This window comes from Chroicocephalus ridibundus, chromosome 6 (assembly GCF_963924245.1).
Source record: "Chroicocephalus ridibundus chromosome 6, bChrRid1.1, whole genome shotgun sequence".
Classification (NCBI taxonomy): domain Eukaryota; kingdom Metazoa; phylum Chordata; class Aves; order Charadriiformes; family Laridae; genus Chroicocephalus; species Chroicocephalus ridibundus.
Window position 1 is genome coordinate 74,504,726 of NC_086289.1, and position 24,646 is coordinate 74,529,371.

The 24,646-nt window shown below is 39.0% G+C and overlaps 1 protein-coding gene across 2 annotated transcripts; it reads right to left on the bottom strand.

The window, feature by feature from the left end:
* Nucleotides 1–80: 80 nt before the first annotated feature.
* CCDC39 (coiled-coil domain 39 molecular ruler complex subunit) lies at nucleotides 81–23,060 on the bottom strand. 2 transcript variants are annotated; one of them, XM_063338057.1, is made up of 21 exons: nucleotides 22,831–23,060; nucleotides 22,225–22,344; nucleotides 20,882–21,028; nucleotides 19,666–19,824; nucleotides 18,640–18,732; nucleotides 18,426–18,554; nucleotides 16,500–16,691; nucleotides 14,709–14,812; nucleotides 14,239–14,371; nucleotides 10,806–11,000; nucleotides 9,925–10,089; nucleotides 8,483–8,620; nucleotides 7,804–8,012; nucleotides 6,415–6,538; nucleotides 5,047–5,206; nucleotides 3,805–3,911; nucleotides 2,351–2,491; nucleotides 2,026–2,205; nucleotides 1,678–1,766; nucleotides 872–1,071; nucleotides 81–421 (listed from the first exon to the last, which is right to left on the bottom strand). In XM_063338057.1, exons 1-20 carry the CDS (start codon nucleotides 22,930–22,932, stop codon nucleotides 906–908), a joined length of 2,853 nt encoding a protein of 950 aa, XP_063194127.1. In that variant the 5' UTR covers nucleotides 22,933–23,060; the 3' UTR covers nucleotides 81–421; nucleotides 872–905. The 2 variants fall into 2 exon arrangements, with proteins under 2 accessions (XP_063194127.1, XP_063194128.1); XM_063338058.1 differs by having other exon boundaries at nucleotides 22,225–22,406; nucleotides 22,831–22,931.
* Nucleotides 23,061–24,646: the final 1,586 nt, after the last annotated feature.

Consider the following 24,646-nt stretch of genomic DNA (forward strand, 5'->3'; position numbering starts at 1 on the left):
ATACTGGTGCAGTGGTTATATGTGCTGCTTAAGTGAATGGAGCCCTCCAGTGTTTGTGAGATGGCAAATGTATTATGTTCTTAAAATGTATCGAAAATGTTCTTTATGTAAAAAAAACAAAACAAAACCCAAAAAACAACAAACCTAACTGAAGTAGAAGAGGAGAAAGATTTAAAACAGTGTTTATTGTCCAGGCGTGGACCTTTTGGGTTCTGGGGTGGTGGTTGTTGTCAGGTATTTGCTTCAGAAGTCGCTGGAAGGCAGCGCGTGTGCTGCTGTGGGGAGAGTTCTGCTCTCTTTACAGTGAGTTCTCCAGAGGTGGTTGGCAAAACACGCTCAGGAGCTCTTATCTGGCAGGCTGCGCCACACCAATCGTACCGCAGCTGCAAGTTTTCCAGGTAATTCTGTAGATACGGGTCAGCTGCAAAAAAGGTACTGTAATTTTGAACCGAAAAAGTACAGTTTTACTAACTTTAATCATATACTGTCATACTGCAATTAAGATACGATCCGAGATGACTGTCTGATTAACAGTCAAGGCAGATCTTGAAACGAAGCATACGTGTTCTTGCCTGCCTTGTTGCAACGTCATCTAAAACTGTTCTGACAGCAGTGAGGTGCCAGTTTACTAAAATCGATGGCTTTAACGTGACTCTTCATTATAAGAAAAGGCTTCTGAAGGGTTTTGCGAATCTCATTCTCCAACAGCAAAATGAGAGTAATTCAAAGGTTAATTTATTCCATAAAACATATACTTAACACTCTCCTAGATAATTTATTGTATACTTTAGAAGAAAGTTAAAACATATGTTTTTTGATAGAAATTAATGCTAAGATTGCCAGTAGACCTTGATCAATTAAGAAGCCTTACCGAGCGTGAAGCCGTTATTGTGGCCTTCAAAAGGTTACTTAAGATTTTTTTTGCGTTTACAAGCATCGGAGGTGCTCGCTCTGCTGGACGGCTGTGAATGGACAGCAGCTGCTTCTGCAGGAGTGCCGAAGGGCAAGCTCAGATCTATGATTTTGAGTGATGGCGTCTGACTGGAGCCTGAACTTGGGCTTCCGGAGGACCTGAAAGACGAAAGTTTACTCATCAGTCTATAGAAATCCCTGTTTTTAAAAAAAACAGCTTCTAATGGGGACTTGGTAAAGAAGCCACCGAGCAGCAGCGGTCATTGCAGGTAAGAACCTGGATCTCTCTAGACATGACCAGTAACCGCTTAAGAAACGTGTGAGAACACTGTTAGATCACAGCTGATTCAGTATGTTACCGGCGCTAATAGCTGAATATGTGTTGAACAGGGGGAAAAGTAAAAGCATACGTGTCTGCCCGACTTAATTAGGAGAGGGAGCTCTCACTACCATGTGCAAAATGTGGCTGGAGTGCAAACTTGTGCTTTTATAATGGGAAACCACTTTAATTACAGCACAGTTAGCAAAAGTAAATGTAATTAGTTTTAAACCGTGATGGACGCTGAAGTAAATTTAATTGTGTGCTAGAAAAATCTAGTAACAAGGTGGGACAGGACAAGGAGAAAGTTTTTATAGTGTTGTTCAGGCAGTAGAGACAAGATTGAGAAGACCTTCAGGAGTGAGGAATCAGGTCATTTAGAGACTAATTTTGCTTTAAAAAGCAAACAAACCACACCAACCCCCAACCCCACTGCTAGCACTTACCTGGTAGAAGCTAGTGAGCTCCGTGTGGATGGCGAGCGAGAACTCTGACTGCCACCAGCAGAAGCAATTGTAGGAAGCTCTAAATTGGACTAGAAAAATTGGAAAGAAAAAGGAAGTTGATCTAATGGTTGTATATAATAGGACTGAGTATATCAGGAGAGTTTATAATCCTTTGTATTTGAAGAGCTGTTGAAAGCAGATGAACGCTTCTTTCCTGTTTTACCTTAAGTATAGTTTATTGTTGACTTTGGGAACTGCCCTTGAAAAACGCTCATCGGTTTTCATCAGCTCATCAGCTGACTGCAGCTGTCAGTCAAGATTTTGAGGGCAGTTAACTGGAAAGCTCACCTGGTGAAAGTACATTTGAAAGGGTGTAGTTAAATCAGGATTTGCTTCTAGAACATCAGCTAACAATTTGTCGATGGTTTTGCTGAAGCTTTTCAGTTCACGAAGATCAATGTCTCTTTCTTCCTGTGTTTCTGTTTTTGTTTTCTTCAGAGACTGAATTTCTCTGGAAAGTCTGGAACACTTTTAACACAAATATTTTTAAAGCTTTGCTATTACGAAAATGCAACACTTTTTCAGAAACCTGCTAAGTTTAAATTCTGTGGTTATAACCTTACCACTGTGTATCACCGTAAAGTTAGAAGCTGTCATTAGTGAATATACAGACCTGTTTTACAACCCTTTCGAGTTTTGGCTTCTGTTCCTCTATGTCTTTGTTCAGCTGCAAAATAAGAGCTTGTTTTTCCTTCTTCTGCTCTTGGAAGAGGGCCTCCTGCTTCAGTAATGTATCAAAATTTTTTTCCATGCTCTGCAAATTCATTTGAAGTGCAGTTTTAGTGTATCAAGCAGTTCCAATATCCTTTCACTTTCTGTATTACTCTGTGGGAGGGTCTGTTCTGGATACTCCTTGTTCCTAATGTAGCTCAAGCAACGACCAACTTTCTGCCTGTCAGACTGTTTAGTGGATAAACAGCTGGATAAAGAGACCACCAGGTAGTTTACGTATCTTTGAAAAACTCCTTTAAAGGGACTACTCATGAAGTTTTAAGTACGTATTTTCAGATATGCCTCTGAGCAGTGTCTACAAACAATGCACTGCCCACAGTACCAACTTACCAGTGCCAGCTGTCCGAAGAAAAATAACATCGTTTCCCGTGGGAAGACATGGCTACCTTTGACTGGAATGAATAAAGTTAGCTCTGTAAGGGAGGCTCTGTTTTTTAAAAACTTACCTAAATCAAAAGGCAGGAAAGGGTATGCCTTAACACCTCATTATATCCTAGGTCTTACTCCCTGAAGAAGGTAGGTGTGTCTCTCTAATTCCAGAGGTATTATTTCTTAAGTAAGCTGTATGTCCTACGGTGGTAGAATAGGCAATAGGAATGTTTGTTGACCCGTAGCCAGTGACTCGGGGCTTAGAATAATCATGTGGGATATAACAAAATGCCTTGGATTTCTTCTGCCTAAGAAAATTTTAACTAAAATGTCACAGAGTTTAGTGTTGTTCTTCCTTAAGGGCCAAGGGGGCTTTTTGATACAAGAGGAACCAGGAGTAAGTCCTTGACATGGAGCCCTGATCACAAGCTGTTCTTTACAGGACTGTTCAGTGCTCAGCCTGCTCCATTAGGAGTCAGCTGGCTTTCCTGCGCTATAGGAATGCTGTTTAAACCAAAGCATCCTGAATGCTAATAAAACAGAGTTTGTTCTCCTAGAAAAATCCTGGGATGTAGATGCCAGAGCACACCAGATGTGTGGATTTTAATCTCTGCAGTACTGGACAGGATGCTACAGTAGAGTGGTGTATACTACACAAAACCAGAGCTGCTTTCTTGGATGCCAGAAGAGAGCATCTGTCGGTGTGTGCCTGGGATTTGGAAATTGTAGCTGTGTGTAACTAAAAAGCCTGAAGTTTTATTGTAAGTCAGGAAAATTCAAATAAGCACTCTATTTCTGAAAGGAGAGGTAGAGCCTTCTAAAAACTCATAGCCATTCATACAAAGCATAGGATACAAAAGAATGGGCTAAAGTTTGTCCCAAAATTTCCTGTTCTTTCAATAGGATGGCTTACATGGATTTAGCTTTTGAACCTTTTTTTTTTCCTGAACTCTTCTTGTGTTTTACCTGGAGATTTTCCTGAAGTTCCTTGATCTGTCTTCGTTTGTATCTATATTTTTCATCAGCAGCCCTTTTCTCCTCCTCTAGTTTCAATTTTTCCTCATGTTCCTCACCTGTGATCCCAAAGAATGAGGCAGCATTAATGCTGGACAAGCAGCGTATGCAATGCAATTTTCACTTTAGAGTAAGTTGCACTTTATATATTAGTGTTGGGAGTATTGCAGAGACCTCAAGGTTTAAGGATTTTTTAAATGCTCCACTACTAATTCCACATCACTGTGAAAAAGTAACCGGCTTCATGAGAGAATGATTTAAGAGCTACTGTTTTCAGAGCCAGCAGAGGGCACAAAAGTTAAATAATCAAATGTTTTTCTAGAATTAAGTTTGTGTAATTTCTCCTGGTGATGCTTTTTATACACTAAACAAAGAAAATTCCGCTGAAGGAGAGCAAGCTTATGAAGTTTAAGTGGCAAGGGAAACAACAGATGAAGATATTTTTCAGAATTCTGAGGAATTTCCAATATCCAAAAACTCAGTTAGGTAGTCCATATTTTAAAAACTTCTGACCCTACACTAAAATAGTGCAGTTTAAGTTTTACTCTTCCTCATCATTTTCCCAGATGACAGGTTACTACTTTTTTGCCCCCCTTTCTCTTTGAAAATCGGAGATGATGATGGTGTAGCCAAGGGCTGGGTCTCCATCGCTGGAGTACCCGTACCTAAGCTGCCTGTGGAGCTGCGCTGGGTGCAGTATGTGCCCAAGCTGGCTCAGGCTACCACCAGATGGCCAGCAGTGGCACAGCTGCTTCTGCTTCTGTAACTGGAATTAGTGGCTGTGGGTGATGCAGCACTACAGAGGAAGTGGCACTTTTTGTACTGTGCAAAGTTTCACCCACTGACCTATGTACTTCAGAGGGCGCTCCTTGCTTTCTCCCAGGAATGACTTCCCCCCCACCCCCGTAACTGTCTTTCTGCTTTGCCTCTTCTGAATGCTCCTATTCACAAAATTTATATAGGCTTACAGATTTTCACATAAAGCAGATGTAAGGACATAAATATTAGTTAATTACGCCTTACTGCACTTTCTGCTGTGCTTATTCTGCTGAACTATTCAACGCAGCGTGTGAATTACACTCCCTTTTGCTACTGTCAGTTTAGTCTCTGTGATTCATTCTGTTGTGCCATGGAATTTCCCCACTATATACCCGAGTTATATATACAGCAAATAGCAATTTCTATTTTACATACTCGTCTCAGTGACTTCCTTGAAAGAGTTTCGATAATTGCTGTTGCAGTTATTAAGTACACACAAAGTGTTTTCCAGAGCTACAATTTCTTTTTCAGCTTTGCAGATCTTTGCATCTAAATCATCGCCTTCACGTTGAAGTGCTTCCTTTTCCTGTGCAGCCTGAAAAATAAAAGTGATGTTTTAGGTGACTGCACGCACGCTGAAAACATTAGGACAATTATATAGAAAAACAATACCTGCAATATTTACGGGTTAAAGTCCCCGGTAGATAAGGGGGCTTATCTGTGTTGTCAGGCTTGAACTGAGATCTGAGTTACGAGGTAACTCAGGCAACTGGAAGTCGTTATTTACGGTACTGGAAGTTCTTTGAGGCATTTCATCCATGTGCATTTCACTATAGGTGTCTGCCTCTCCATCTAAACTCACCCCGTCCTGAGGAGCAGCATCCACGCTGCCCAAAGCAGCTTCCACACTTTGCACTGCTGACGCGAACTGCTTCACGTCTCTTTCCTTTATCCACACAATCCGAGTAAGAGTTGAGATTATACATTACATAAAACTACTGAGTGAGTGTTAGAAACCACCAGTTTGTCTGGGAATTACTCACTTGCAAGTCTCCATTCATCTGATCAGTGAGATTTAAGAAGCAGAGCCAGCTGGTGAGGAGAAGTATTTTCTGCGGTCCCTCAGAAAAGCCGAGACCCCGTAGCTGTAGAGGGTACGTGTACGTATACACCCACAGTGACCACAAGGCTTTTACTGAGGGTCTCTTGCTGTGCTAGATCTCACAGCAGCAGAAACACCATCATTAAGACAATTAACACTTAAGAATGAGGAAGAAGATGGACTTCAGAGCCAAGATCGCAGCTAGAAGCGTTTTGCTTTAAGAGAAAAATCAGAGAATTTGTGGAGATCAAAAATAATAGATTTTTGTACCAGAATCAGGGTATTGCATTATGGATAAAGTTTGATTTTTATTTTCTTTTTCCCAATAAAAAGCTGACATTCTACAAGGTTTAAACACCATATGGTGAAATAAATACCTAAAAATAACTCTGAAGGGTAGAAGAATTTAAGATCATGTGAGACTGTGAGAATCTTGTTTCCAGTTTATAGCAGATTACCACATGACTTCTTGTGTCTTTATAAGTTAATGAGGTCTGAAGTGAAAATTTTCAAACTGCTCAAAAATAAGGCTCCCCTGATGTGATGTGAAATTGCTGTAGCGTTTAAATAACAACAGTGTCAGATTTAGACTGAAAGTAAGCAGTAGGCAAGGAGGTTGTCTTAGTTACTTGAATAGAGCCCAGGGAAATCTGTAACTTAAATACTTTGCGTTATAATGAATTATTATGTTAATAAAATACCTTAATTACATAGTAGGTAAGAGTTTTCTCCTCTTCTCCTTCAGGTGGCATCATGACAATATTAAGAATTTCGTATCTGCATCTCAGTTTATCAATTTTATTTAGGCGATCTTGAAATTCGGCACTGATACATTTGGGGGGAAAAAAAGGGTTGAGAAAGGGTTTGTTGGTAGTGTTTCATGGGCAGTTCTTGCAGTAGCACTTTAAATTACTGGTGTTCCTTCAGCAGCCTGTGGGTGTACTAGGAGGCAGGCAGGCCAGCAGTTCTGCTGCTACTGGGTTTTGTTGCTTTCTGCGTTCTCCAGCCACAGTCACCCATTCTTCTGGTTACCTCCACTTCTCTTGCAGTTCTAAACTGCGGCGAATTTCTTTTCATATTCCAGATCATTGCATCTTGGGAGGCCACAGTCCTCCCAAAAATTTTTAAAGGTTTGGCATTTAAATCCTCCAGCTGCACAAGCTGCCCCCTGCTGATATTATCTTAATATTGCCACTACTGGCTGAGCGCGAGCAACAGTAGGCAACAACCCCAAATCAAATTACATGGAAGTATCAATTAGCCGTGCAATTATCAAAGGAAAAAAGCCCCACAGCCTGCACTCTCGGTGAGCAGTTAAGCTTCAGTCACACTAATTCACTCTCATTTCCTGTTGCGGGGGGTGTGGTTAGCAGAGGAGTGAACTGAGCTTGCCAGATTTCAGCAGTTCAGCTGCTGCGGCATTCAGCTTTGGCTGGATACAGATCCTGGGATTTCGGAGCTGAAACTGTCCCAGATACTTTGCGCCAATTATTACAGAAAGGAAAAGTTATTTCAGGTATGGTTGCTTTATAAGAGGGTAGATGTGTAATTCAGAAGATTTAATTTTGTTATATAGGACACACAATGGAGAGCTCATTTATTAAAAATGCGAAAAACCCAAATCAAACCAAACAGACTTACTGTATGAGTCAAAGAAATCACAGTTTTATCAAGCAGTTGGGAGTAAACCCTCTTGAAAAGCAACCTTTCTGTTTTAAGTATTTTGTCACATCTCCAGACACACCAATTTCACATTTCCCTATTATTCCTTGAAAAATGCACATGACTTTTACGTTTAAAAAGATGTCTGCAGCTGAGGTTTCCTCCCAAGACGAGGGAGAGGATCATCACTAACAGAATAAACGGAAATCTCTTGTTCACCAAGTTGTCAAAGCTGTAAGGCTGGATTTTAGAAGCGGAATCTCTTGCTAACCTCAACTGCCTCAGTATTTAACTTTGAGCAACGCTTACTTCACCCTCAATTTTCTCTAATTGGTGAAACTGGGTAAAATGCTTCTCTTTTTTCACCGAGTCTCATGTAAAATATACTCAGTAAAAGTTCCCAGTTTAATTTACGTAAGAGTAGTTACCTTACGCGCTGCCGTTCCTGATCCACAAGTCTTATCTGGGAATCCAGCATTGCTTTATGAATCTTAATTTCCTCAGTTCTTTCTGCTATGGCTTTCTTTAACTCCAGTTTTTGTTTTTCCAGTGTTAGAACTTTCTCTGTCTTATTACACAGAGTATCTCGAAGACGGTTCAATTCTAGTTTCAAGAGATTATCTTCAACCATCATCTCCTAATAAATGCCAAAAAGGTCTCAAAATAAGAAAGCATTTTTAATTAAGGTATTTATAACAGTTAATAATTTTTTATAAAGTCTCCGTTATTTTATCTTTTATATATACGACAATGTAAGACTCATTTTGCTCTGCATTTAAAAGTGTTCTGTTTCTCATTTTGCAGTGAGAATTCTCTCAAATTCTCAGTTTACACATTAAATTGATAACCCAAAGAAACTTTATGTGGCATACACAGGAGACGTAACGCTCTGCCCAGTAAGACCATAGTGATGAAAGGGACTTCAAAGTTTGGGAAGGAAGCTGTATGTCAAGAAACTACAAAGGGGGTTCTTATGGATATAATGATGTAGCACTGTGGGAGGCAGACAACAGCCTTCAGATCAACTCAGGAGTTTATGTGTTTCAACAAACAAACAAACAAAACAAACGTGTCTTGTGCTAGTGAAGTTGCAAAATAGTACTGTACCTGCTTAATGGCTTTAGCCTTTTTTAACTCCTGATCTGATCTCTCATTGAAAAGATTTAGTTCATCTATCTTGATCATCATACCGCTTGTTTCTTCTCCTGTCTTATCCATTGCTCTCTTGATGAAATGGACATCGCTCTGTTTCCAAAGTAAGTTATGTTTAAGTTATTTCAGTGAACACAGTTTGCACCAAAAGCTACCAGTTAATTTCAAACGAGATATTTTTAAGTCCTGGAACCAGGAACCATCATCATCTTATGTCCATAGGCGGCTCTGCAAACAGCGCCTCGAGCATTGCAATCCTCATGCAGAGCGCTGTTGCAGTGTTAATGTCATTGTTTTATTTGGAGTGTAGTAATTGTTATTTATACAATATAGATCTTTTAGCCAAGAAGACAGTTCTAATATAATGACGTATTTCAGCTAGATAAAAAAAATCTCCTGGCATGTCTGACCATGACTTTGATATTCACAGTTCATCTTCATAAAACCATCTGTCTTTGACAAGGCTCCAGAGTATGAATAAATGCCTGGAGGTGTGTTGCAATGTTTGATTGCACTCACTGCTCAAATTTTGCATCTCCTTAAAACTGAAGTGTGGGCACCAGTTACCCGACATTAAACCTTGTCACTGCATGGATCTCCAGTTAAAGGGCTCTCCTATAAGCAGTTTCTTGCCCTTGCTAAATGGATCAATTTTTGTTTTAACTGTCATTTTGAGAAGCCAGCAGTAAGGTCTTATTAAAAACCTGGCTTTTGTCTTTGAAAAGAGGTTTCATAGCTTGCTAAAATATAGCAGATTAATAAACAAATACATTTCTTATGAACAGAAATTATAAATTGGCTACAGAATAACTGACTGGTTCAGATCTGCAAGAAAGGTTAGTGCGTTTTATGAAGAAGTACTGATGGTCACTGGATAACGGGAAACCAGAGAACAAGCTCATATATGCAAAATTCTCACATGGGAATAAACACAGAAAAATAGTATTTCTGAATTATGTATCAGGATGGGGTCAACTAACTCAAATACTGTCTCTTCATTTCAGAAATGTAATTTTCTACAATTTTAAATGCCAACTGTACTTAAAATTTTATGAAAAATGTAAAAGGAAGTAGTAACATTGCAGAATAACGTTCTATTTCTACACGGTCCTAACGATAAATTCCGACATTTGCAAGCCGTTAGTCACATCTTGAAATGAAAGCTCAGCTCGCCTTTCCAACATTTCGATGCTTGTGGTCCTGCTAAGGTGCCTCAGCTGTGCAGGAATGACCTATTTTTCTGTAAGGTACAGGGAACATACGAAGTATTCCACGCGGGTAACACAAAGTCCAGATCTCTCTTAATCTAATGCCAAGTTATTAATTAATAAGACCCCATCTACTCAATTCACTGAGGTTTCTAGATGTTACACAATCAACCTGATGTTTTAAGTTACCTGAAGTTTCTTGTGCTGTGTATGTAAAACATCATATGCATTTTTCTTTTCTTCTAAGGTTTTCTTAAGTTCAGTAATTTTTGCTTCCAGAACTTGTTTTTCATCTGCATTAACCTCTCCTTCTAATCGTGACAGCCGTCTCTGTACTTGCTGAATATAAAAATCCTGTTAAAATAATTTTTAAGATAATTAATAGTCTGAGATAAGCAATTATAGTCTTCCTATAAAGCTGAAACACTGGATCTAAATAAACTTGGATCTAAAGGTTGGCTTTAGGACAGTCACCCATTAAAGCTTTTGTTTTGTAATAATTGATGGCTTATAGACCTCATTAACCAAATATTCTTAGATGACTGATGTGCAGTGATGGTTCAGGAGTAATCTTCTAGAAGAGTGACAAAGCATACTCAGCAGAGTCTGCTGTAGGGAGGCTTACAGTGGAGCTGCCATCTTGCTGTTCCCAGCAGATGCTGATATAAAAGAGCAAATTTTCAAAGTGGTGCATAGGAAATATGCACAAAATCCAATTAGTAAATAACAGGATTTTGGCATGTACCTCTTGTATTGCTTTAAAAATTTACCCTGAGGTGTCTGGTTCAGAGGGATCAAAGTAAAGAACTGATTTAAGAAATTAGGGGGAAAAACAGCAAATCCAAAAAATAATGAAATACATAAGTGAATAATATAGGTAATACTATAGCAAGTTTCAGTTATTTCAATTTTATCCATACATCTAGAGACAGAAATAAATGCAGACCTCAAATTATACTGCACGGCATTCCCAAAATGGTAAGAAGTTGACAAAGATTACAGAACCCAAGCAATTTACTCTCATTAGACCCAAGAGAGAATTATACTACGACAGTACATTAACATTTTACCTGGTTATATATGAATTCTTGTTGTTTCAATGCATCTACATCAAGTCTGTGCAGTCGACTCTTAAGATTTTTAAGTGATCTTTGACTTCCCTCAATTTCCGCTAGAACACACTTCTCCTTATCCCTCTGCACCTTTAGCTCTTGAGTCTTCTTGAAAAGTAGTTCTTTTAGCTGGTGTATTTCTGTTTCTTTTTCCTGGTGACAAATTAATCATTAAGTAGTAAGAAATAATTAATCACATAAGAATTCTTTTCTGAGGAATTATTTGCCTTTATTAATTATATATAGGAAGATTTTACAATTTCAATACTGCATCCATTAATACGAACATGGAATTTCATAGCTCTTCAAGTCTTTGACTTCATGAGAAAGTAATCTTTAAATTTTTTTTAACTGGGATCCTACCTTACTATTACATGACCTTTTTTCTACTGTGGGAACACTACTCTTTTCAGCCTTTCAAAAAACTAAATTCCCAACATCCTTTCAAAAAACCCTCCTATTGCTTCTAGTATATGTGAATATTTGGATCAATATAATACAAAGCTTTTCAATGGTTTATTAGAACTTGTAACTGTGTGTATGCACATGTATGTAAATATGCATGTTTATAAGTTGGAATCATTTTGTTTGAAAAATTAATTACACATTTTAAAATCACTTGCTTATTCTCAGAGGTAAGTTGCCACTAGCGCCCACATCAGTGCAGCAAGTGAAGTTTCAGTAGGGTCTGCTGTAGTAAGACAATGCTGAAACACACTGAAAGAGTATTGAAAACAAACAAAATTGAGATTACTTTCTTTTTATAACCCTAACCAGGAAGGCAACCTTATTCTTTCTCTCCCTCCTTCCACCCCCCCACCCAAATAGCCAAAGACCTCCCAAAGCTCAGGCTGTTCAGCACGTTAGTCTCCTGTAAGGGACCTCTCTAAAATGAGTGATGTGGCATCACAATCCTGTTCTGAAAGACTCATTTACGTTCAGCACAAGGCTGGTACAGAGTTTGAAGACACATGTTTAAATTAATATAGCAAAACTCCTTACAATTCACTTTTCTACATTGATTAAAAATGTGCTTATTCTTGATTTTTATATCTATGCATTGTGAAATTTGCTTGTGAACCATCTTGCTGCTTTAATAACGGCGGAAGATAACTTAATTCCTCCTCTAAGAGTTCATAATCACATTCTACCAAACACATTTTTTTTTTGTAGTTGAACTTCCTCCAATTGCAATTCCAAATCCCAAACTCAGGAAGTAAAAAGCAGGTGTAAGTTTAATATGAAATCGTTATGGCCTGTAACATTTTACACTGATGTCAATGGGCTTTGGATCATGGCTGAATAACGGAATTTAATGTCAGAAGTAAACTGGTTTTTATGCATGTGCCTAATTCTGAGCTGTATTTCTGAAGCTAATGACAATGATGAATTCATCTACTAAAATTGGATCACAATTTGACCTTCATTCTGTAGTCTTTCTTGCATATCTAAATTCATTTTAATAGAGATTATTTCTCTCCCTTGAAGTGAGGTTGTTACTAGAGATAAGGTACTCAATAAGCTTCACTATGCAACAGTGTTTTGCCGCCGAATGAAGAGGGAGAAGTATCACAGAACTAAAGCGCAAAATGGTGACATTTCATCCACATTGTTCCTGTAAATATCTCTTCACAGCAAATTAATTGATGCGGCAAATAGCCATGTGTGTCTAATGGTGATGGAAAGCGTGCTTCTGACTAATACATCGCAGATATTGTTCAAGAACAGTTCATCCTAGTTATGATATTCCCCTGAAGCTGTGGAGCTGCCAAGCTCAATGTCATCTTAGGTTATCCGCCACAGATGCGAGCAGAGAAACCGTCCTAGTGGTTTAGCCACCCTGGTGACAATCTTAAGGGGAAGCAAATAAGGTTTTCATTTTAATGAAATGTTGTATCATTCCAACTTGTTCTCAAATTATCTGAAAAACCAGAACAGTTAAGTAAGGCCAGTAATTTAAGAAAACTCTTCATATAGGAGAGATATCCCCTCTCTAGTTTCTGTGTATATTTAAAACGTACAGTTAATGCTTGAGGACTGAAAAAATAACACTCGGTCTACTGCATGGGATTATTTCACATACATGCTACAGGAAAGACAAAATAGGAAGAGTATACAGTGGTATGCACAGATGCAGCTTTGGCGTCACTTGTGTAGGAACAGCTGCTGTCGCCTTCATGGAACCTGCTCATCTTACAGTAAAGAGAGCTTCAGCAGATCCAATACTCAAGTGTCCAGCAAAATGTAAAAAAAAATATTTGTAGCAAGTTCAGTCAGAAGCTAAGTAGTAAAATACTTTATGGGAATTACTAGCAAAATGACAAAACAGTAGAAACATTTTCTGAAATACAGGAAAGTTCACGATTGCATTACAACATTACATTTATTCAAAAGCCCTTTGCAGTGCATCAGATGATAATGAATTAGGATATTTTTACTCCTATACTTTATTTGCAACATAAGAAGTGGGGTTTGAATTAAAAAAAAGAAGTATTATTAGACATATTAAAAAACCAGTTACCATATTACAGCTCGTACACGCCACTTCCCAGATAAAAATCTTTATTCATCATGAAAATTAAATCTAAAGTGAGCCAGTAATTATTTAATAGTCCAAGTTAGGCGTATCAGAGTTTCATGTAGTAGAACTAAAATAATGAAGAGGAGACTAGGCCAGCCAAATCTGATTAGAAGATTTCAAAATGTTTTTTAATCCCAGTTTGCCAAAATCATAACTCTTTGCAGGTTTATAAGTTTTGGGGGTGGTTTACTAAACCCAAGAAGTTTTCAGTGGTAATGTTACTAAAAAGTCATCCTGACAACTCTCACTCCTTAACAACAGGAAAACGATGGAAGTTCAAGGACCCCTGTTCTTCAGCAGCCCGTAAAACAGAATGTTTGGAGACGTGAACTCCCAATAGAGCTAAGCAAAATACAAGATTTTGAAATTTTTCAGTAGTGTTACAAAGCAGAAGCAAAACATTACTATATCTTTATAACAAAATTAGCCACATTCCAGTAAAAAACTTCTACTTCAGTCAATCCAAGAAGTTTGTAAGTAGCTTTTAGCTGATGTCAGAGGTAAACGCCCTCTTCAGTACATGGATGCAGTCAGAATTCTGGGTTTAGATCTGTACAATGACAGTTCCTGTATCATATGTTAGTGTACGGGGAGTCCATCGTCTGAATTACTAGGATCACTTATTTTCCTCCAGAGTTTTGCTAACGCAGATACTGATGTATCTACATGCTTTTTACTTCATTGTTTGATTAAGTAGCTACATGTCATATTAATTCTTACATTCCATTTTAATCCATAAATGTTTGTTCTAGATAGAGCTTGCAAATTCAAATGAATCCTCGCTTGCAGAAACCACGAAAAACATTTTACCTTGACAACTTTTTCTTCTTCCTTTAGTATTTCTTCCATCCTCAGTGCTTTGTCTTCTGAACTGAGTGTCTCCTCCGTCACAAGCTTCAGTTTATTGGAAAGACTTGCATTCTTTTCATTGAGAAAGCTTAATCTAAACAAAATTATATGATTTAAAAAGTTAAATGTATGTTGCATATACAACACTGACAAAACCAAGCAGCATACCTTACTCAGCAGTTGCCTAATAAAGCAGGCTAAACTTCAGCCTACGATAACCAAGGCCCTAACTGATTTTTTCATGCCCTTTAAGAATGAGGATTACGAGGGTATTTCCTTAATAGCCCAGTGCCAGGAACTATCCAGGACATGAAGTAACCAGAAAGTTGGAGGCTTTAATCATCAACATCATTTAAAGTTCTTTGCTAGCTCAAGGATTTTATTACATTACTAATACTTAAAAATGATATTTTAAAAGGTCTGTATCTTACCTGGCTTGTTTTTTCTGAATTTCTTTCTTCAGATTGGTTACTTGTGTTCTCGAAGACTCTAGATCAGAAGCAGTTCTGTCCACGGTGGATTTCAAAGCATCCAGCTAATGAATTACAAAATAGAGCAATCAAGATCTTCTTCGGTATGTGTTATGATGTTTAAAATTGTAAGGTACCTACTTATGGGAAAGTATTCTGTTTCTTTTTAGCAGTGTTTTCCAGATGAAAAGTGCTACGAATTCTGAGGTGCTGTGAATTGGCACAGCTAATAACTCAATAGATTAATTTGCATAATGTGAATACTGGGGCAAAATACTTCAGACTACAGAATGAATTAGGAAGGTGCTGCGGGCTGCAGTTCTTGTCTAACAGCACCCCTAAAAGTCCAACAACAGTTTTACAGAGCACAGCTGACTTTGATGAGGTTCTTTGTGAACATGGATACCCTTATGTATCTACTGAATCTTTCTAATTCAAACTTTATTGGGTACCTAAAATTATTTTGATTAAGGGAACACTGTGACAAAAATACATGGACATTTAATTTGGTAAAAAAATGCATGACAGCATATACTCATTAAACAGGATAGGAATATTTTACAATTGGTTGCTCATTAGTTTTCACAGTATCACTTAACAGTTTGAGTGTAATTGTCTTCACTTCCCCAATCGAAGAAACCTGATCAAGTGTATATATAGCAGGTCTCCCTTGGTACCAGAATGAGAAACTGGGAGGTCACAAGTTGTCAGTTGAACTGTGAAGTATGGTTTTTTCCTTGTTTCTCACTTGCATGCTGCAGATGTTCTAACACCTAATAATGGGAGACTTTTCTCATTATCACATTATGTGAATTAATTGTGAAAAATGTCAAGCAAGAATCTCACGTCTTAGAGATTAAAACCTAGCAATTCCGTGAACCCTCAAGTTTGCATGAATTATAGGGTAATCTAACAGCCTACGCCTTGTTTGAGCTACCTACAGTTTAATTAGAATATCAGTTTATGAACCAACTGCTACAGAAAAGCTATGCAAATCTGAGGCAACAGCACACGCAGGTGGTTTTTTTTAAATCATCAAGTTTTCTGAGTAGCATTGAGTTACCATTTTCTTGTTAAGAGAAAACTTACTCAGGTAATACAAGTGTATCCCTTCTCAACAGAACCATGAGACTTCAATTATCTCTTAGAAATACTTCTACAAGCATTTAAGTAATTAAGCAGTACAGCTCGTTCCTAGCTTTAAGTGCAGATGAAGTATAAGTAACAGAGTTAAGTACAGACAACATCAAGCGGTGTTTGATCACTGGGCAGCCCTAGCCTACTGTCTCTTGATTAGAAAGCCATGTGAAAGCATCTGGGGGTTTTTCCAAGAATGTTAACCTGACTACAAGGGTCATCACTGCTCACTTCTGAGAGCGGAGGATAGGAATTGTTTGGAATCCAGAAGACATTTCTCTTATCTTTATACAATACTGATGTCTACATATGCTAAAGGCAAGAAACATCTCCTTCCGAAGCATCCAATAGTGTTACACCATTTAAGAGAAAATTCATTTTATACCAACACAACAGGGAATACAAGCTAATCTCTTCACCACTATCAATGAAAGGATTAAGCTGAGGGTTCAGATCCCAATAATCACGAGCAGATTGAGGAGAGCAGACGTTTTGTTGAATTATTAAGAGTCTAGTCCATAACCAGAGAGAAGTAAATGTTATTCCTGTTTTTCCACCATCTAGTCAAAAGTTGTAGTTTTAGTCTGTTTTCCTGAACGGTTTGGTCATCCTTACCTCATCCTGCAGCTGACCCCTGTAAATATCCTGAGCTTGGTACTCGTTCCGGAGGCTGGTAGCTTCCCGTTCAGCAGAAGAAATTTTCTTTTCATATTCCATATTATTAACAGTTTCATTTACCAAAAAGGAAGTCTTCTCTTTCAGCACAATTTCTTTCTTTCTGATCTCCTGTTTTATCTCTGCTATTAGCTATCAGGATAAAAACATTTTAGCTTTGCTTGCATTAATTAAGATGTGTTAGGTTAATAAAGGGTACAAACCAGAAGATATTTGCTGTTAAGACTACTCTTTGCATGAGACAGCCCAGTTATCAGATAATTCTTACATTACTTCAATTCCACTAATACATCACAACACCAAATACTAAAACTGGATTGCAAAATTCCAAAATATTCCAACAATTTCAAAAAACAAACACTTATAAACTTAAATGAAATGACACTATAAACTTATGACACTATAAATTTATATGAAACAAAAATCATTTTTGATTGATTGACTAGGAAAGAAAAAACAGAAGAGCTATGTGAACAAAACTTCAGATAGAACTGAAACAGAGGAAATATAAGAGGAAAATTACCTACAGTAATTGGTAAAGATGCTTGCTTTAGCTGACAGATTTATAGCCATTCAGTGAAAATTGTGTATTTTGAAAGTTAAAGATCAGCTACAGGGAAAATTATACTGTAGTTCTAATGTAAAAAAAAAAGAATCTGTTTACAAAACAGATTACCTCAGTAGGACTATTCTATGAACTATTAATACATGGAAGGTTGACCAGAGCTGGGTTTTTGTTGCTGTTTTTGTAATATCTATGTTCTTTGCAGGAATCTATGAAGTCCAAAATATTTCAGCTAAATTAGACCATTTTCTGTTTGGTAGTATTTCTTTTGGCTTGTCATTTTCTATTATTACTTTTTTTTTTCAGGGTTGTATCTTAAGCCTGTTTAAAGCATGTTTCTGCTCAGGCTACACGTAATACCTATATCGGCAACACAACAAAGCTGATATTCTTTCAGCAGAGCCAAGGATTTAGGTAGAGCCTTCTTGTACGTGCAATTACACTTTTTCCCCCCTTCATAAAAAAAAAAAAAAAAACAACTTTGGAATCCACATTTATAAAGTTTTTCTCTACACTGATCCTTCAGGCTTTTTCTGGTGCATCTGTTCTATTGCCCTGCAGAACTTTCTGAGGAGTTCACCCCCCTCCTGACAAAGTCAGGATAAAATATACTCTATTTATACCTCTCACTATTGTACCATCTGTGCATAAGATACTAACAAAACAAATGAAGACTGTATCTTTTAGAAATTAATACTAACTCATAATGCGTAACAGGATCTTTTTTGGATTAGAAGAGTGCTGTTGCTTCTCTCCATCTGCAGAATGTATCTAAGGACCAATATTTTTAACTTTAATGTGATTATTTATCAGAATTCTGACATAAATGTTAGTCATGCGTTTGTTCACAGAGGTAGCAATGCTAATCCCTTCAATAATAAATTTCTTTTTTATATTTCATCCCAGACACAGAATCCCCCCCTTGCAGTTGACTGTCCTTACACTCTAAGAAACAAGGCCCCATCTTGTTGCTTCTTAGATTCTTAGATGACAGACAAGAAAATACTGAAACTGGCATGCTTTGCATTTCCCAACGACCTGAGATTGAAAATTAAACCTTGCATAGTATTGAGCAGAGCACCACTACACTGAGAGACACTGCTTTCAAAATAAATTCTGAATCTCTTTCGGTAATACCTGATCTTTGAAATACCTTAATAAAATGGAGAGGTAAACACAAAGAGAACACTAAACATCTAGAAGACTCAATCATTCTACATGCAACTGGCAAAATTACTGTCAATATCATATATACAAAAGTAGGCTGATGTACTGAGATGGATCAGTTACAGCAGTTTTACCAAAGCGCAATGATCAATCTGTTGATCTCTTTTCTGCATCTGTTGTATTGCATTCTCCCACTGCCTGAGGACTTCTTGCCTTTCCTGATGAACTCTCCGAAAATCTTCAGCTGTCTTGTCAAGCTCTATCTGTTTAAAAGAAAGCACCCCCATGATTTCTGATTTTAAAAATTTCATATATAACTAGCTATCTCCAAGAACCTTAAGCACAAACCTGAGCTGTTATGGTTTCTGTAAGCTCATTATCGAGAGCTCTGCGCTTCTGATTTGCTTGCATGGTCAACTTCTCTACTTGCAGGGTTAATGCCTAAATTAAAGGATACGAAAATACAATGTATTTGAAAACAAATATATTATGTCTTATAAATTCTTAAAGGTCTGCTGTAAGTAGGGGTAAAATTACTGAAATCAATTTTATTGTGTTATAGGAAACAAAAAAACCAACCCCTAAGAATCTAGCCTCTCAGATTTTTGGTCATGCAAGAGGCCATAATCTTTTGCCAGCCCTTGGGACCAGCCTGGAGCTAGGCCAAAGTAAACCTCCACCATGGATAAATGTGCATGTGGTCTCCCCAGCATCAGCTATTTCACTTTACTCTTCCTACTATGCTGTGTGACTTGCTAACGTAAACGATACCGGTGAGACTGTGTAAGCTAAAGTTTTTGGGTTAAGTATTTAATGAGTAAAAATCAATTTTCTCCTCCCTGTATTTAAAGGCTCAGAAGAATATTACCCAGAGATGATTATCTCTAAATTAATATTATACTTGAGAACTAGCCCTTATAAAGTCTGAACTTGTGACTGGAGTGTTTATTATACCCTCGTTCATTATTCTAGGCAGTCTTGATGAAATAGCTGTACTTTGTTCTCTGTAGTATTAACAAATTCAGTTCCAATGGGAAAATCTACACTATTTGCCCAGTCTTAACATAGTGGCACTGATTTCTAGACTTTCTTATCCATTTGGGCACTTTCTCAGAAAAACTCAAATTTTACCCAGACGAACAAACAAATTAATCTCTTTAATTATGCCTTTCACCTTTTGTAAAACCTGTTCTCTCTGATTTTAAAATGAACCTCATATGGAATTGCACTGTTGTGCTAAGCGGAAACCAGTTTAAAAGCGCTGTTGTACAAAATCTTGTCTCCGTCTTACCTGACTTGATAACATAACGAAGTCTTCAAATGCTAAAACGGTTCTCTGTTTTGTTTCTGAAAATTGCTGTCATTTCTACTTACTGCTAGTTTCCCTTCATCTTGTTGTGCATACTTCTGGATTGTCATAGCGTCATTATCTTTCCGATTTGATTCCTTTATCCAGCTCTCCAGGACTTCCTCATCACAGTTCAACTGTTGTTTTAAGGTTTCCAGCTTCTTAGTGGTTTTACTTATAGTATTCTAATAAAATTAGAGATAAATTAAAGGGTTCATATTAAATGTTTAGTATGTTCTTTGAATAGTGACTGAAACAACCAGTTCAAACTACTGTAACAAGTTTACGTACGTCTTGTTGTCAACAGAATTGCTAGTTTTCTTTTTTGTTAATTGTGTATTATACTTAAGGAATGCTGATACACGGTCTTAAAAAAAGAAAAAAGACAGCTAAATTACCACAAACTTAAGATGCAAGTAATTTTAAACAGAGAAGTCAACCTCTGGGAGATATACCTATATGTGGCATATTTATTCCACATAATAAACCGATCTGAGGCATCATAGGGTGAAGTGTCTCCTTTGCACACTAAGGCCCAGTTCTTAGATCCTTATCCTGCATATTAGTTTACAAATGGTCCCACATGACTGTGAAGAAGTTTCCTGACACAAATATAAGAGAATCTGTATCCAGCTGAATAGCAAGGATAATCTTCATCATGCCACCCATTCTGAGGGACTGGAGATTACAAACAGACTTAATGAGAAGAAGGAGAGAAAAAAAAAAACAAAACAAATGTAATTTAAATTATTTGTAGAAAGAAGAAGGCAGTTGCATTAAACAGAAAAACATCTGTAATTAGATAGCATTAGCTTACTTTTTTTTGTTTAATGTAAAGCAAATTTTTGATCTCAAAATCATGCCCCAAGTTTATTTTGTCTGGAAGATTTGCCACCAACAATTTGATTTCTAAACCATAAAGAAAATACCTGTGAGAATTAACAAGATGGCGATGTGGATGTGTGGCTGTGTATCTGGTGTTAAGAACACTAAGAACTGTAATCTTTCAGTATCTACTTGATATTTGCTAAGTCTTGACCACTCTATGCAAGGAGATCCTCAGTGTCACTCTACTTGCCTACACAGGGAAAACTACATCCAGATCATTTATTGTAGTTTATAAGATTTAATTATAATTAGCTATTCTTGACTTATACTATTATTTCTGTAAATTCAAGTGAGGACAAGTCATAAAGTCTAATTGCAATATGTGTGCTCTCTTACAAAAATTTTAAACCTTACTTCTTGACTGTTTTTCTTTTCTCTTAAGGAAACAATCTCATCTTCCAGTCGTTTAATGTCACTTTTGAGACGTCCAAGTTCTCTCTCAGCAAGCGCTTTGAAGTGTTGTTCAGTTTCAATTTCATTCTCTCTGGCTTTGTAAAGAGACTAGAGAATAATACAGGTCAGCATTTTACAATAAACAAGAGGCATATATCAACAAAAAAACCTTTTTTGCATGCAACGAAATCCCAAATCAGAGATGGTATGATTTTGTCATGGAATTATAGGAATTTTCAGAGCAACTTTATTGTTTGGATTTTAGTATCTCAAATATATGTATTCTTATATATATACACACACACACACATTGTATTGTATCAGACATCCACAGAACAACCACTTATAGCCCTGAAAGCTCAATTCAAAGATATTTCACCCAAGATTCAGAATCTTAATCTTTCAAAATCAAAACCTTAGTCTCTTGATAACCAGTGGCTTTACGTCAGACTCAGGAGACACGGCAAAAGAAATCATTTGATTGTTTTGTGCAGAGACAGAACACCAGGCTGGCCTACAGCAGTATCTTTATATTGTCCAATCTGTCTGACAGAAGTGATTTATCAGGGGGTTTCTTCCTTGTACAATAACAAATCTATTACTTACTAGACGTTTCTCAAATAGAGACCAGTATGTACTGTCTCTTTTTTTATGTGCAGATTAAAACTTGACTCTAGCACAAAATTAATTAAAAAGTTTCTTAAGGGGGAAACTAAAAAAAAAAATTTAAGTTTAAAAAAAAATTTAAAAAAGGTTCTGCAGGGAAGGTAGGGAAGTTTCTTAAGACTTTTTCACATGGGGCACTTTACTTGAAAGATGTGCAGCTTTGACTCAGGACTCTTTAGAAATCTAAAGCACCCATTTTGGCCAATTAACTCAGAGTGTAAGTGAAGACTTGCACCTTAACCATGTAATTTCATTTTTCATGTCCATGAATTAACTCTTCACTAGGATTTCACAATTAACTCTTGACTTTTTAAAGATTATAAATGTGTTTTTCCCTTACACTGATGTTTTATTTTCCTTGACCAAGTTTTTCTTATCATCTACAAAAGTTTCCATTAATAACGAATTTTAAAATGCATCCTTCTTGGCTTTCTTCTAGCTACCCTCATTTGATCAGGGATGGTCTTTTCAACAACCCTCACATGGTATCACTGAGATACACAGTTTAACTTGTGTTTCCTGTGGAAGTGCTGGAATAAAGTCCTGACAAATCTCTAACAAAACGAGCAAAACATGTGAGGAGACCAGCCGCAGAAACGTCTGTCTGATCGGGGGATCGACTCGGGGCAGCGATTTACCTGAGTGAAGCTGAACTCCTGCCTTACGTTTTTCAGGTGAGATGTCATCGCTTCTATACGCTCTTCAAAGTCGGCCAACTCATTTTGCAGGTCGACTTTTTCTTTTTGCATCTTCTGCAGCTGTTGAAGAGTTAGAATTGTCAGGTAACTGCTTTTCGTTGAGTGCCGATTACCTGCGACTACTTAAAAATACCAAAAAAACCGTAAGAGGCGTGCACTACGTGCCTCCAAAGCCGCGAAACGAGAGGTTCCAGAAGAAACCCCCGCGCCTCGCCAAGCGCAGGAACAGCCCCCGAGCGCCCGCCATGTTGCCGGGCAGGGGGTGCCTGCCGACCCCGCCGCCGACGGGCCGGGGAGCCCCGCAGTCCCCAGGCGTTAAGGGGGGGACCTCGCTCCCCGCTTCCCTCAGCAGCTCCCATGGGTTCTCCCTCCCTTCCTCTCTGCCCGAGCCCCAGCGGGGCGGGCTCCGCGCCGCCCGGCGCCATGAGGCGGCGGGGAGGGGCTGGACAGAGCCCCTCAGGGATGAGGGGTCAGGCCGGCGGGGGCTGCCCTGCGGCGGAGCCCTTGGGGGCCGCCGGCCGATTCCCCTCCCTCCTCCGCGCTCACTTCGTCCTCCAGCGCCTTGTTCTCTGCGTTGGCCACGGGGACGGCGTAGCCATCATCCCAGCGGAGCTCGGCCAGCACGGAGGCGGCGGAGCGGCTGTCCATGGCGAAGACGAAGGCGGCCGGGGCGGGGCGGGCCGAGCCTGGCGTCGCCGAGCCCCTTGGCAACGGCGAGCCCGCGTTCACCGACCAAACGGGAAGCGGCTGAGGCGGCAGCCGCCTCCCGCCCGCCCGCCCCGCCCCGGCCGTTGGCGGCCTCAGCCCCGCGGGCTCGGGCCGGTGTGACCGGGAAGAGCTGGAGCTGGAAATGTCTAGTGGAAGCGAGCACATCAGCTCATTAGCGGGACTGTTAGTGAGGTTACCAGAGGACGACCTCGCCTGCGGTCCCTTGTGGCCCTGCTTGAAGTGGAAGGGTCAGCCCCCGGGCCTGCGGCTGACGGGGCCGCAGAGGCCTGGCTCGATGGCCGCCCTGCCACAGCACCAGCCTCTGGCTCAGCGGGGCCGGGGCAGCTCACCTGGGAGACTGCACGGTGCATGTTTCTGAACAGGCCTCTGGGTTATCTCCCAACAACAAACAGGTCGGTTTCATGAGCCAGAGATGGCATTTAAGTGGCCATAAACACTGACACCATATCCTTTATAAACTTGGCTGTTCCTTTTTGAACCCATCTATGCTTCCAGGGTGCAAACCATCCTGTGCCATTGAGTTCTATCGTTCATAGATGGAGAAAGGCACGCCGGTCTTGCTGCAGAAACCCTCTCTTGGTGACTGACTGTCCTATTGTCTCCCTGAAACTTCTGAGCAGCCAAATTTCTGAATCAGCACAAAGTCTGCTCTCAAAAAGGAGACAGGAGGATGTGAGGAAGAAATATCTGTGAAGACTCCAGCATGAAGAAGTATATAGCTTCACACTGTCAGGAAAAGGCATCCTGAAAAGGCTGGGTGTATATTGCCTTCAGAGGAATGACAGGTGAAAAGACATTAAAGGAAATAATTAAAGCGTGATTAAAAAGTGCCTGAGCAAAACAGTAAGAGGTACTCACAATGGCTGGGAGGTGGCAAAGAGTTTGCAGTGAGCTTTGTTACAAAACACGGGCCTTTGGCATAGTAGCAACATTGATTTTGCTAGATGCCTGCATATGTTATGGAATAATATTTTCAGAGAAGAAAAGATTGCTGAAGAACAGTAAAAGTCAGGTCTGAGGCGGATGCACCAAAATGGCAACTTGCATTATTGCTGATCTTGGACTGTTGGTTGCTTCACTGATCATCCCCCTGAGAAACGTCTTTAGTTATTCTTAAAAGTATTGAAAGACAAATGAAGAACAAAGAAGAAAAATGTGAGGAGGCAACCTAGTTTCTTAAAAACAGAGGAATGGTGTGGGCTTGAGTGCCTCAAGTTACCTGTGAAACAAACACAGAGGTCACAAGGAAGCTCTTTTTTGCCTTTGTTGTCTCCCACGGCATTGCGGGCTATGAATGGTTCTAAGATGTGCTGAGTAATATTTTTGAAGAAGCAAGCTTGGCAGTCCTGGTAAACATAAGGAAAATGTAACGACTTGAGACAGTAATTGGCAGCAAGCAGCCTCCCGTCACCTTCCTGCCCTCTGGGATATGTGAAGTTGTGACAGCCAAAGTCCTGTTTTGATCTCCTTGCCGTACGCTTTTATAGTCTGCAGCTCAGTGGTGATGTCCGTCTGATGTTGAGAGTGATGTGCAGAGCACGGTTAGTGTCTGCCAGAGGCATGTGGAATGATTTGACCTACATCACCAGTGTGAAAAAGCAAAGATGGTCATCTGCAGGAGGATATAAGATAG

Bases quoted from the DNA above. Each gene is read 5' to 3' on its own strand.
- CCDC39 (XM_063338057.1), bottom strand. From the start codon at position 22,932: ATGGACAGCCGCTCCGCCGCCTCCGTGCTGGCCGAGCTCCGCTGGGAT. The intron at 18,733-19,665 runs GTAAGTAGAAAT...CCTTTAATTTAG, and splicing joins AAGATGAAGGGAAACTAGCA to GCATTAACCCTGCAAGTAGA. The intron at 1,767-2,025 runs GTGAGCTTTCCA...CAATTTTTCTAG, and splicing joins TTCAAATGTACTTTCACCAG to TCCAATTTAGAGCTTCCTAC.